At 35.9% G+C, this 13591-nt stretch overlaps 1 protein-coding gene across 1 annotated transcript; it reads right to left on the bottom strand.

The window, feature by feature from the left end:
* Positions 1-10968: 10968 nt before the first annotated feature.
* Positions 10969-13318, bottom strand: LOC149827824 (protein NUCLEAR FUSION DEFECTIVE 4-like). Its single transcript, XM_090019667.1, has 2 exons — positions 12645-13318; positions 10969-12340 (listed from the first exon to the last, which is right to left on the bottom strand). Exons 1-2 carry the CDS (start codon positions 13251-13253, stop codon positions 11162-11164), a joined length of 1788 nt encoding a protein of 595 aa, XP_089875793.1. The 5' UTR covers positions 13254-13318; the 3' UTR covers positions 10969-11161.
* Positions 13319-13591: the final 273 nt, after the last annotated feature.

Genomic DNA, 13591 nt, shown 5'->3' with positions numbered 1-13591 from the left:
AAATCTGATTTTTAATACATTTAACAAATCATATTTAAAAAATAAATGAATGTAAAACCTGATCCCTGCCAATTGAAATAGGGTTCACCCAATTGATTCAATAGTGCCTAATAAAAAACAAGTTTATCACACACACACATGCACATGCACACACACGCACACATGCACATGCATAATGCACACACACACGTACATGCACATGCATAATGCACGCGCACACACACACAGGCATGCACAAGCACAAGCACACACACACATGCACACACACACACACATATTATGGTGTGTTATCAGAACTAGGGGACCATTCAAGTTTTCACTTTTGCATTGAAAAATCAAGTGTAAAATCAGTTACATAACATCGATCATAAACTGTTTACACATTCAGTTTTGTTCTTTTTTTTAATACTAGGCCTTGATGTAGGCATCATTGTCCTACCAGTCAATAAATCAAAATATGACAACAAAACAAAATTTGTATAAAAAATTCAGATCCAACATAAACCAAGAAATATTTATATTTGTTCTTGTTAGCTATAAAATTTTCAAAGTAATATACATATCATAGTTTCAAATCAATGAAAAATGCATATTAAAGATGGACCAAATAAATTGAACTCAACATAAACAGATTCTGATTAGAGCCCAACATGAAACCTAGTTCAAGAACAGATACACAGACCCATATATGTGTATATCCAGTTTACAATCCTAAACAAAATTGATCTCGACAAAAAAAAACTAGATCTTTCAAGTTCATAAAAACTCAAATTGAGAAACTGTTACCCAAATCAATAAGGACAGTCATGGGGTTAAAAGAATCAAACACCTTAAATTTGTACACAGATTCACAATTTCAACGCTATCCTTAAACCCATGCCAATTTGATTTAAACCAAGTCCCTTACCTATTGAATCCCAAGAGGAAAAGACTCGTACCTTGGTGAGCTATTGTGGATTGAACCATGAATAAAGAAGAAGGTGATGGCGCTGTGGAAGAAAGAACGCTGCAACCTTCCCCACACTCAATACAACCCTCTCCCTTTCTTTCTCTCTCTGCACCCTCTCTTCTCCCCTTTCACGATTTTAGCCCTCTGCATCTTTCTCTTAAAGTCAATATTGGGAGAGAGCGCTCTCACCAATTTTATAAAAATAAGAGGACTCCTCTTCTAAAGGGGATGTCTCTATCAAATCTGGAAAGTCTTTTATTTTCTTATGGAAATAAGGAAATAAAAGTCTTTTTTAAACAAATTCTTAATTAAATATTCATAATACACACACATACCTTCTAAGTAAATCAGTTAGATGTTCATGATACACATCAATCATAATACATATGAGTGATATATTCAAACGAGAGAGTCATAATGCAATCATTTGTAATAAAACTATGTAAGAATGATGTATCATTCACCTAATAAGTCAACATAGTCATTTGTAACCATGATGTGTCATTTACTTATACGCTAACATAAGCATCACAATCATAACCTCATATAAAGATCTAAAATTAATAAGGATCAAATTTTCACATCTAAGTTTAGCATATAATCATGCTACAACAGAAAGGCCAAATCTATATAATCATAATTGATGATCTCAGACAATTCAGAAGATCATCACAATTCATCATAACATTTTATTTAATCATATAAATATTTACAAGATCCACGATAAATCGCCTAATATGGAAAATGTACAACCTCACAAGGAATTACCATCCTAGACGGATGGTCTGCTTGGTCCTGGACAATATATTTCCTCATAGGAATATACCGTCTTCGCGGGTTTCCCACTCTTGGACAATGCAGTTTCTCACAGAGACTTACCATCTAGCCGAATTACCTGATTTGATCATGCATACCCTCACAAAAAATCTTTTGAGAGCAGTTTCTCAATGTGTACCATATTCAGTGAAAACTATTGTGATATATACATCAATACAATTGACCACTCTTAGGGTCTGTAGCCACCAACACGAATACAAGCGTGTATACAATCAAAACACATCGCATCATACATAACTTCATATGACATTTAAATTATAAAATCACACATTTAACCAATAAGGTTCCATGAACCATAATTCATAATTGAACTTAAACATTTATTGCATGCATTCAAAATTTCACATCACGTGGCATTTAAATCATATCATACATAAGTATATTATCCTACACATCATATTATCGTTACAAGGAACATTGCATTTCATAAATTGAACCTCAAAACATGCGTAAACAAAATATGAGTTATATGCATACATACGTGAACATGCACATTTCATAATACAAATTAACTAAACCTCAACATATGTAACTTGTACGAAGTTCAAGTTATGTATGCATGATTCAAGTCATATATACATTTTTCACCACATAAATCAATATATCACCATACATATAATTACATAAGAGAGGTATGTCAAAATTTCATTGATCATCCCACCATACATCATATGCACATGTTTCTCAAGCAAACAAGACATATAAGTTCAAAACAATTTATAACATTCGCATGCATTTTTCTATACAAGAATAAATGATTCTATCATATGACAAGATAATATATATAACATTCATAGTATGCACCGAACATAACTTACACGTATCCATAGTAATTATATGTGTACCATATATCAAATTTATACAAACACACAAAACAATATAGTATGTGCAATTCAAAGTATGATGGTACACATTGCTACATATTATACATTCATAAGTGCACGAGCATTCAAACCCACACACAGGTGTGTCTACAACAAACACACTCTATATTTCGCTAATAACAATCATGACACGCATGATCTCCGAACTATAATCACAAGAGTCCTAAATATCCATAAATAAGCAAAGTGTATGAGCATGAAGAAGTTGCATACAATAAAAATAAATTATCATGAGATGCATTTGCATCACATATACTCACCATGATCATTTACCCGATTTGCATTTTGCATTGCATTAAATTTAATGCACATTGGCTTATAGTCGTTTCGATAATTAGAATAAGTATCATCTTTTTTTTTCGTATTTCCTGCACTCAAATTAGTTAAACATATAAGAAACCATAACATTTCAGAATATTCACAACTAAGTGTGTGTGGGAACGTAATGAGGTTGAAACAAAAATATAAGCAGTGTTTATACATAATAACCTTAGATATCCACAACTATGTGGTGTGTGTGTGCATAACTTGTATTTATAATTCAGTTAATTATTTGGCACCACACATTATGCTTACAAGATTAATGCATAAACATGCTCTCTATAAGTTCAGTTAAGGTATCTTATCTTAATAATGTGAAGAATGACAAATCAAAATCCAAAAGATTGAGAAATTTTAGAATCCACAAAGATCTCCCAAGCAATGATGCACCGAACACTTGGTGCACAAACAAAAATGCCAAAAGCTGGTTAAGAATACTATGAATTGCGTCAATCAATAACTTTTCTCCTCCCGTTGACCTTATTTTGTGTATAAAAACTCCATAGCTGCTTTCCCAACCTTGAAATCATTATAGAGATTCATGTCGCTAGATGAAACAAACAAACTCAACCCATTGTGCTAAAAATCATATACGAAGATTTCAAGAACAGTCATGTAGATGTAATAAAAAAAGTGAAGGTGTATGATAAGATTTAAAATTGGTGGTTGGAATTACAATAAACTGTGATAATTTTAAAATCAAATTTCTGAAGTAAAATCTACTGCTGCAAAAGAAAATTTTATTTGGGGTTGGAATCAAACTCCAAACATAGATTTTTCATGGAAAACTTAAAATCTGATGGGGTTCAAAATCGAACTCCAAAACTGATTCATGCTAAAACAGATTTTTGTACTATGACTAAAAATCAAAACCACACAAAGATTCCAGCTGTGATTCAAGATTTAACTCGATAGAAAATCAAGTGCCAAACGATTTTTTTTTCAAACCAAAACAGATTTGTTTGCCGTGAAAAGAATCAGACTATTGTGATTTTAAAATAAACCACAGTGATTAGAATCAATTTATAGTGGTAAAAATCAAACTCTTGTTTATTAAAATTGATTACTAAGATTAAAATCAAGGGTTGTGATTAACCCAACTGTAGTCATAAAAATCAAATGGTTCGGGTTAAAACGCATTTGCTGTAGTTGAAATTTAACTGCTGGGAATACAAAATTTCAGTAATTTAAATCATGGACGGTTAAAAAAAGACAAGTCACAAATCTACAGTTATACTAAGAAGAAACGTTCATTTTAATAAGCAAAGGTAAACGGAAATCCAATCATAGACCCAGCGAACGAGAGGTTCCTGGTGCTCAAATTAGTTTATGAAGCTAGAAAATCAAAGTAGAATAGTCCAGACATCTAGTAATATATAGTACAGGTTACAGTTCTAGGTGAGCACAAATCCAGTTTTCAAGTATGTGGTAGCTACGTGAGGAGAAGGCTACCACAATCCTAGTCCTGGGTTTTAAACTCGTGCATGTAACTAAGAAGCATTGCACTGATGCATTGACCAATCTGAGCATATGAGAAACAAATTTTTTTTGGACATACGTCTCATTAGATTTTATCAAACGATGAACATATAAAACACAATATAAGTTGCACACTAATTAATCTTTACCCACAGTATAGTGATCACTTTTCCAGCAGAAAGAAAATGAGAACAGCCATCTAAGTAACAAATAAGTTCAATGAACAATTATGCGCACTTCATCAAGAATTAACACTCTGCATCATAACCCCATCGTCTAAAAACATGAAAAAGAAAGGAGAGAAGAAACGACTGCCAAGAAATCAAGTGTGTGCCCACAAAAATATGTACACGCTTCCATGAGAAACACTAGTTCATTGAACTGAACATCCAAACGAATAAGTAAAACTGTCAAAGAACTAAAAAGATTGAAGACCACCCAACAACACACAACCAATCTGGGCAAATAATTCAGCACCAAGAATCTCGCTAAAAATCAACGAGGCAAATAAAAAAAATCCATAAAATCAAAAGCTAAAACAAGAGCTCGCTTAATTCAGAAAAGCACACCCACTTTCCCATTCGAAACGTCTTTCTTCTTCTTAACAAGACTGGATTTGGGATCAACAGGTTTCTAGACCCACCTTAAAAGATACACAGGGCATATGATTTATGAAACCGGAGAATTGGGGAATGAAGGAGAGAGAGGGAAGAGGGGAAGGGGAACGAGAGGGGGAAGGAGGAGAGAATGGGGTCGGTTGAGAGTAAAGAAGGAAAAGAGAGGGGAGGAAGGTCTAGTGCCCCAGTGGGCACCACCTGACCTCTCTTTACAACCCTAGTGCACCCAATCTCAACGGGTTCTTATTTGGATCCATTTTAGATTGGATCCAAATAACCCTATATATATATATATATATATATATATATATATATATATATATATATATATATATATATATATATATATATATATATATATATCTTCTAAAATTTTAAAACAAAAATTTCATAGCTTAATTATCGTTTTATTTATAATTCAAAAGTCCATAAAATTCTAGGTTTGGATCGATCCATTTGGGTCTAAACCATATGGACTCTGGGTCCATCTTAAAATCCATAATCTTTTCTAAAAGTTATTTTTCTTATCTTCTTAACACCAAAGTAAATATACTAATTATCAATAGTTCATAGTTTTGGTACTTTTTAAAATCATAATTTATTGATTAAAATAATTTCTATAAATTATTTTATGACCAAAACACCGTTCATTAAAATTTCTTTCGAAAACCACCAAAATGGATCTAGTTAAGTTTAAAGCACCTCAAAAACACCTAGATGAGTTTGTGACTCACTAAAACAATTAGTTTCCATGATAATTTAAATATTTAATAATATTTTGTTCGAAATAATTTTAAAATGACTATTTTACCTTTATTGGCCATAAAATGATAATTGAGCGTATAAAATGCTCATAATTGACATTTAAAAGATAGAAACATATTTCTAACTCGAAAATAAAGTTAATTTCTTTATTTATTAATAATACTTAAAATTTACAGGTTTTACATTCTACTCTCCTTTAAAAAAAAATTGTCCTTAAAACTTATACAATCATTCAAACAGGTGAGAGTATTCATGAAGTCATTGACCTTTTTTGCCCAAGCCATCTGGCCCAAAAAAAGATCAAACAATAAATATAAGTTTTAATCATGTTTCTAGGTTGACATCAACAACATTTCAAACATCACACGTTTTACAAGTTTTTCATATTTAATATTAATACATTTCATATATGTACATCAACAAGATTTACAAACGTATATCATACCAATGAAGGTTGTCTTACTCGCATGTCGTGGCCACTGTTACCAAACCGTTCTGATACCAACTGTAACGCCTCCAAAATTTTAACCTTAATTATTTTTTCAATATTGAAATTTCAAGACTTTTTTTTATATAAGTAAATCAGATCTTATAACACGAAAATAATTTTAAAAATGGTCTAGACTTTGGGCGGGCTTACACTAAAGATAACAATCAAATCAAAATATACGGGATATACACATTTCAAATCACGTATAATATAAAACTGAAATATGAAGAGTTTTAATTCTATTTCAAATCAGTGTATAAAAACAATGTGAATCTTAGTTAAAGGAACTTCACATATTATCTACACAAAGGTCATGATGTCCACAAATGTGTGAAGCGAACCTGAAATCACTAAACATGCAAAGGTAAGGATATTCTCAACACATATTTACGAATGTCATAAAGACATTTGTGAACCTACATCCTAACTTTAGGCGAGCTTTTAATTAAAGGAGGTCCACATGACTTCTATGCGAATGTCAAGACTTTTGCAAATGTATGGTGTGAACATGCCAAACTTAAACTTTTAAATTCTAGAAGTTTTGCAGCAGGGTCACAAATCTCAAAAGATCCATACATTTCAAATGTGAATCCCTTGTATTGGGAATCAAGTTAGTCAGGTTCTCAATTTTTTTATGTGAATTTCATCAGGTCCGTGAAATGTCTATACAAATCTTCTTTTTATTGAGATGTTGTGACCTTCGAATGGCATACATATTTATCACGTGAACATCAAGTTTACTTCTACGGAGGATATAAATATCTTAAAAAAGTTAAGAACTAAAATTTTGAGTATGAGAAAGATTTTAACAAATTGTGAGGCATTTTTGAAATCACACTATTCTACAAGGACAATATGGTTATTTTTTGTTGATTTTTTTGTTTAATCCAAGAGAAAAACACTCTCATCACCCTCTGCATATTGGCCAGCCTCCCCTTGGTTGAGGTCCCCTGCCCACTGGAGAGTACACCCAGCATTGACCTTGCGGCAAGGGATGCCGCCTGTGGCTTTCCAACTTGTCATGTTTCGTCAACTTGGTGACCGGTTCTCACACAGAGAATTGATCATGGGATGTCAAGAGTGTAAGACAACTTTATATGGCCGTAGGCATGTGAGAGGGCCCGTGGTGGACTTCTTGACCGTTGAACTTAATAGCAGCACTTTTGTAAGTGATGTGTACCTGCTTTTCTTGCAAGACCATTAAATGTGGGAACTTAAATGCATCCAGTTTCGGATATCAGACTGTCCACTTCATGGAGCTTTGTGGTCCTTGGCTGATAACGAGAGCCATACAAGCATCACATAAATTTCCTGACATTTAGCAGAGATCCAGATCCACTTTGGGATGATTTGATGTGGGACCTGCTTTGAATTTCCAAACTTTTGTTGGTATTGATTGGTAGGCTTGCTAGAAATCAGGCTCACTTCAAAGTCATCGGGTCGGGTTAAGGTTGATCCAGATTTATCAACAAAGGATGCTGATCTGACGCAACATGGAACCATTAGGACATAACCCTTGGATTTAGAATGTCTGGTTTAGGATTTTCCTCCACTTATTGAGAGGGATGTTTGGATGCATCTACTTATCTAGAAATTGTGTTGAGATATTGCATTGATAAGATGGATGTTTGAATGCACCCACTTAACCACATTAGTAATATAAGGATTGAAATTGCAATATGGAGTGCAGTTGCAAGCTTCCAATCAATCCCCTTTTAATAACCCTAAGTATCCTCTTGGGAACTTAATGAATGAGAAATATAGCCCAGCAGGGGTTGCTCATGTGGTTAGGGGACATGTGTAGAGACAGAGACATCCCCACAACTCGTGTTCGAAAGACCAACAATGCAAGGCCATTTTGGCCCACATCCAAGAAAAAAGGTGTTCACACCATTTGGGCTATGCTGATGGATAACAATCCAAGCCACCTTGGGTGGTGGTCTACATCATAGGAACATATTTTCGACAGAGAAAGCTAGGGTTAGGCAGACCCTTAACAGTTATGCAACCATACCATTGGGATTCTAACTCGAAACGTCCCAACATAAGGTGACGTGCACTAACTGCTCCTACCAGACAACCGGAGCCCCCCGTTGATCTATGTCGTAGACACATGCCATTTTAGCAGTTGGTCCTTAAAGGACATGAACCATACATGTTATGACGTGCTGACCCGACCCGATCCGAAAATGTATATGTATTACTTTAATATTTTAATAATCTTTAATTATATCTTGAAGAAAACACTCACATTGAAGGCAATCTTCCTAACCGTTTTTTATATATTACAATAAAAAAATGTTTTTTTTATTAAAATAAAAATAAAAATTGTATCTTTGTCTTATTTTTCAAAAATTTTATTCTCTCACTTCTGAAAATAGTGTCATGCATCGAGTCGTACCTATATCTTTGTGACATAGGTGGTAGCAGTCTCTTTTGAAGAAACTCCAACCTCATCAACTCCCAGTCATGGATCACGGGCTGACTTTGCTGCCTTTTCTCTTTTTGATGAATGATTGGAAAGAGGAAGAGAAGACAAAAAAATATGCCAGCCATGGTCTCATTTCTGTCCAAAAGGTGACAAAGAACTCTACAAAGTAGTTTAGTTAAAGCAAACTTGTCATCGTAATACTTTTCAATGCATGGTCATTTAGATACTTACACTGAGAAACCACCCTTATGATCAGAGACCTAACCCTGCTTGGCTTTGCCTGTCATAGTTTCGGTCACTGTCCTGACAGTGTAAAACTCTATCGGCTTACCTCTTGCCCTCAGAGAGTTGTCACGCTTTGGCTTGCCCAAGAGGTGATGCCCATAAGATTTGAACCTAGACCACCTGCTAGCGGCCTAGTTCCCATCCCACTACGTCAAATCCCTTTGGGGCTTGTTTCTAAGTTTGCTTCTGGTAACAGCAGTAATAACAACAATAATTGTCGCTTTGTGTCACAAGATTATGTGAGTTTTTTGCCCTATTATTTTATCTTTTGTCCTGTCTTTCAAAGCCAATTTTTCGATGGAGACCTTTAAAAAAAAAATCATGGAGAATTTCTATTACGGAGGAAAAAACTTTCATGGGATTTATACTCTCTAGAGTCACCCAAGAGAGCAAAGCACTCTATGGAGCTTGTCAGTCAACTAGACTTTGGAGTTGGACTTGGATTTTTCTTTAGCTTTGGATTTGGATTCCACTCGGTGCGGTTTGGATTTTTCTTTAGCTTGTCAGTCAACTATTATTTATCTGCATATTCTTTACTTTAGAGGATCATTATTTTCTTTCAATGACTTATTTTATAATAATTAATAATAATTAATCATCATTATCATCACCATAATAATAATAATAGGAAAGCTACACTAGCTTTTTAGTCAAGATAGGCGTCTTATATCCTCGTGAGTGAACACTCCATCTGCATTTTGTGGTCAAGGAAACTGTCAGTTGCTTGCTTATCTTTCAAACTAATTAATACTAATTAGTCATACTTTTCTATACAAAAGATGGTGTGGTGTCATGCCGTTCATAGTATCTCAATCAGATTGAATTCATATGGAGCATCACCACATGGAGTAAACTTTTGTTCAGACAGCACATATGACAGGTTTGTCCCACAGAAATGATTTACTCAACCCCTTCAGACCATGTGCCATACCTTTTATATATTTTATATATATATAATAACTAGAATATGAGAACTGGAAATATGAGAACTAATTGTGAACCACTATTTTCATGTTTTTTTTTTTGTCATTTTCTCTTGAATCTATCTGTACGGGTATGATCAACATGCTTGAATTTATAAGAACCTGCTCTTGAATTGATGTATAAACATATTTTTTTTAAGGTTTTAAAATCAATGGCTCATAATCTTCATAAATATTCAAGCATTCAAAAATCACATTTGTCATCTAAAATACATGATTCAATGGTTGATTCCTAGCAAATTCAGGTATTTTCAATTCTTTTTTTTGCAAATCCAACATGTGGATGTGCTTGGCAGGGTGAATTTGCTAGGAAACAAACATTGGATCGCGTATTATCAATGAAAAAATGAGATTTTTTAATGCTTGAATATTTATGAAAATTATGAGCCATTGATTTTAAAGCCTTTTAAAAAATATCGTTTATGCATCAAAATCAGAGGAATAAAACCAAGCATGCAGATCACATATGTATGTTTAGATTCAAGAGAAACGAACAAAAAATCTATGAAAATCACGGTTAACACTTAGTTCTCATATTCCAGTGATTGATATATATGATATATAGAGAGAAAGAGAGAGTACCAGTATCATACAATGGTACACGCTTGTTTGCGTGAATCCAGAAACCAAATATCAGATACCTACATACATGTTTTTAACATGGTTTTGTTTAGTATGTCAGGAGGTTTTTCCATGTCTAATATATCATAAGATTTTATTTTTGAGATAGTAAAAATTTGACGGTTCATAAATCATGAAAATAAGGATGGTTTAAAGATGCACTAAAACATCATATCGGAGTCAACTTTGACAGTAGTAAATTAAACACATTATAAACATGTTCCAAAGGTTAGATTTTGCTTTTTCAGAACAGAATTATGTAAATTAAGTGTCTACAATCTGAAGTTATGGTGGTTCAGTACCATGACAGAAAAGAAAAGAGTGTATATATATATATATCATTTTGTGGAGCCTAGTGTATAGGCTGTTTCCAAGAATACGAAACCACAGGGAACAATATATAAGAACACCCATGACCACATTGGATATACATGTGAATATATCTTGTCCTTTACCTCGACCTACAAATCAATAATTGTTACAATGTAAAATTACAAAACTACTCCTTATAGGCGATCGCTTGGGTTTTTTGGTCTTTGTCTTGGGCAGTGCCACTGGCGGTTCCTGTGGGCACGTCGTGGCTAGAGCCAACCATCTCAACATTGTTGGCCTGTCTGAACTTGGCATATATGTCACATTTGTAGAACTTCCTAGTCCTCTTAACCAAAATCAGAGAGACCAAGAAGCCTAAGAAGGTTGCCGCTGCAACTATGATGAAGGATAGCGTGTAGCACTGTACCCCAATGCAGGTCAGCTCCCCAGTCCTCGGCAACCCTCCCTTGTGCTTTAGGGCTTCTTTGTCATAGAGGTACCCTGCCACCCTCACATTCAAAATGTAGGTCCCTACAGGTGATGCCACTGCCGCAAAGTTAAATAAGGTAGAGTAGTATTTGAGCCCAAAGATTTCAGAAATGATGGCAAACAACAGAGGCCATTGTGCCCCAAAACATAGGCCAATTATTATGGAGGCAACGTATAGACACCCTGGAATTCCAAAGGCAATGAGGAGGTGTCCTACACAAGAGAGTAGCAGGACACCACTTAGCATTAGGGGGCGCGGGAACTTGTACTTTGCTAGGAAAATTTCCGACGCGAAGCCGGCGAGCACCCTGCCACCGAAGTTCCAAATGCTGATTAACGAGACGAACGTCCCGATACTCTGCTTCGGGTACCCGAGCGACTGACCGATCTGACCCAAGTTGTCAATAGCTGTTAAGGTACCCCCTATGCCACATATGGTTGCAAAGAAGAGAATTAGCATGTCAATGCTCACTAGTGCTTGTATGATGGTGTAGTCCTCCCCTCTATCAGGTGACCTCAACATGTTCTTGAGGCAAGCAATTGCTCCAGTGGATGTTGGTGCATTATTTGATGCCGCCGCCGGCGGTGATGGTGCCGGCTTCGGCATGGCTTCTTCTTGTTTTTCTGCTTCTTTAGGTTGGTTGGTTATGTAAGAAGGAATTGGGGACTGTCTGATTTTGGAGACCTCTTGGCGCACAATAATCACGAGTGGGAGCAGCAGCAGCAAGACAATAACAACGGCACCGCTTTTGTAAGCAGCAGCCGTGTAGTGGACCTTTCGCTGAATGATGATGACTACCATGAGGTAGGCCGCGATGGCAAGTGCGATGTAGAGGATTGAGTAGAATGCTTTCAGCTCATCCTGTTGGCCTTCCGCCTATCAAAAAATAAAAAGAAAGTGAATGTCAGATCATTTAATAAGATTGATTGAAACTACTCTCACTCAAAGCGTGCTTAACTATTTATTTTAAATGCAAAGTTACTGTTTAATTGGATTCCATTTTCTTTTCACTTTTGAGTTTTGGGGATTCATTGCTTTTTCTTTTTCTTTTTTTGTGGAAATTGAGAGGTGTATAACACAATGAATTTTATATGAGATGGTCACCATGGTACTACTCTCATCCAAGCACACTTAACTTTTAAATTTCATTAAAAAAATCTAGTTCAAAGGGAATCCTTACCTTCATAACTCGGATCGTAGGGAGAAACACGTATGAGATGAGAGAAGGGAGCCAAGCAATGAGAAGGATGAGGCCTTCAGGGCTTTGCCCATAAATTGCATAGTACAGCTGGGTGAAGATGGCTCCACTTAACCCGGTGAAGCCCTTGAGCAAGCCAAGCACGATCCCGCGACTCTCCGGAAAGTTCTTAACACAAGTGACCAGCGACCCGGTGTTGGCAAACGTCTGTGAATTGGCTCCGATGCATATGTATAGGCACATCTGCCACAGCTTGGGCGGAGCGATGCGCTTGGTGACCGCGAGCCATATCATGAAGTAGCCACCAAAGTTGAGGGTAGATCCCAAAGCCAGCACAAACCATGGAGGTGTGACCTCACCGATAAGGCCGGAGATCACGCCAACGTTCGCGCCGAGGTCCTTGAAGAAGCTGATGGTGTTGAGTGTCTGCTGGTCATAGCCGAGCGCCGTCTTCATTTGGGGTGAGTAGATGCCAAACATGTAAGTTGCACCAGCTGAAGACATGATGAGGCATGAAGCAAAGATCATGAACCATCGCCCGCGGAGGACTTGTATCGCCAAGTTAACTGTTTTCATGGCAGAATTCGCCATGGCAACAACTCTCTCTCTCTCTCTCTCAAATATGTGTATATAATATCAGTGTCTCTTCACCCTTCTCTACAAACCACTCTTTTGAGGGGATTATATAAGCATAAGGGCCTGTTGGAGAAGACCAAAAAGGAAGTTCTTGACTTGGACTTAAGAGTTTGTGGGTTGGTAGAGGGAAGAAAAAGAGAGATGGATGGGTTTGGCTAAAAAGGATCTTATCTACTGACTGTCATGTGAGAGAGGATCCCATGTTGATCCTAACCGTCCAGTTTTGATGCATCTAGGTGCTGCCCAGGTTTTAATCCACATCCAGGTGAAGTTGTGGACTCGTTGGTTGGACA

Source organism: Nuphar pumila, chromosome 10, assembly GCF_984573655.1.
Source record: "Nuphar pumila chromosome 10, dmNupPumi1.hap1.1, whole genome shotgun sequence".
NCBI lineage: Eukaryota > Viridiplantae > Streptophyta > Magnoliopsida > Nymphaeales > Nymphaeaceae > Nuphar > Nuphar pumila.
This window is presented reverse-complemented; position numbering and strand designations above follow the sequence as displayed.

Bases quoted from the DNA above. Each gene is read 5' to 3' on its own strand.
- LOC149827824 (XM_090019667.1), bottom strand. From the start codon at position 13,253: ATGGCGAATTCTGCCATGAAAACAGTTAACTTGGCGATACAAGTCCTC. The intron at 12,341-12,644 runs GTAAGGATTCCC...ATTTTTTGATAG, and splicing joins CTACGATCCGAGTTATGAAG to GCGGAAGGCCAACAGGATGA.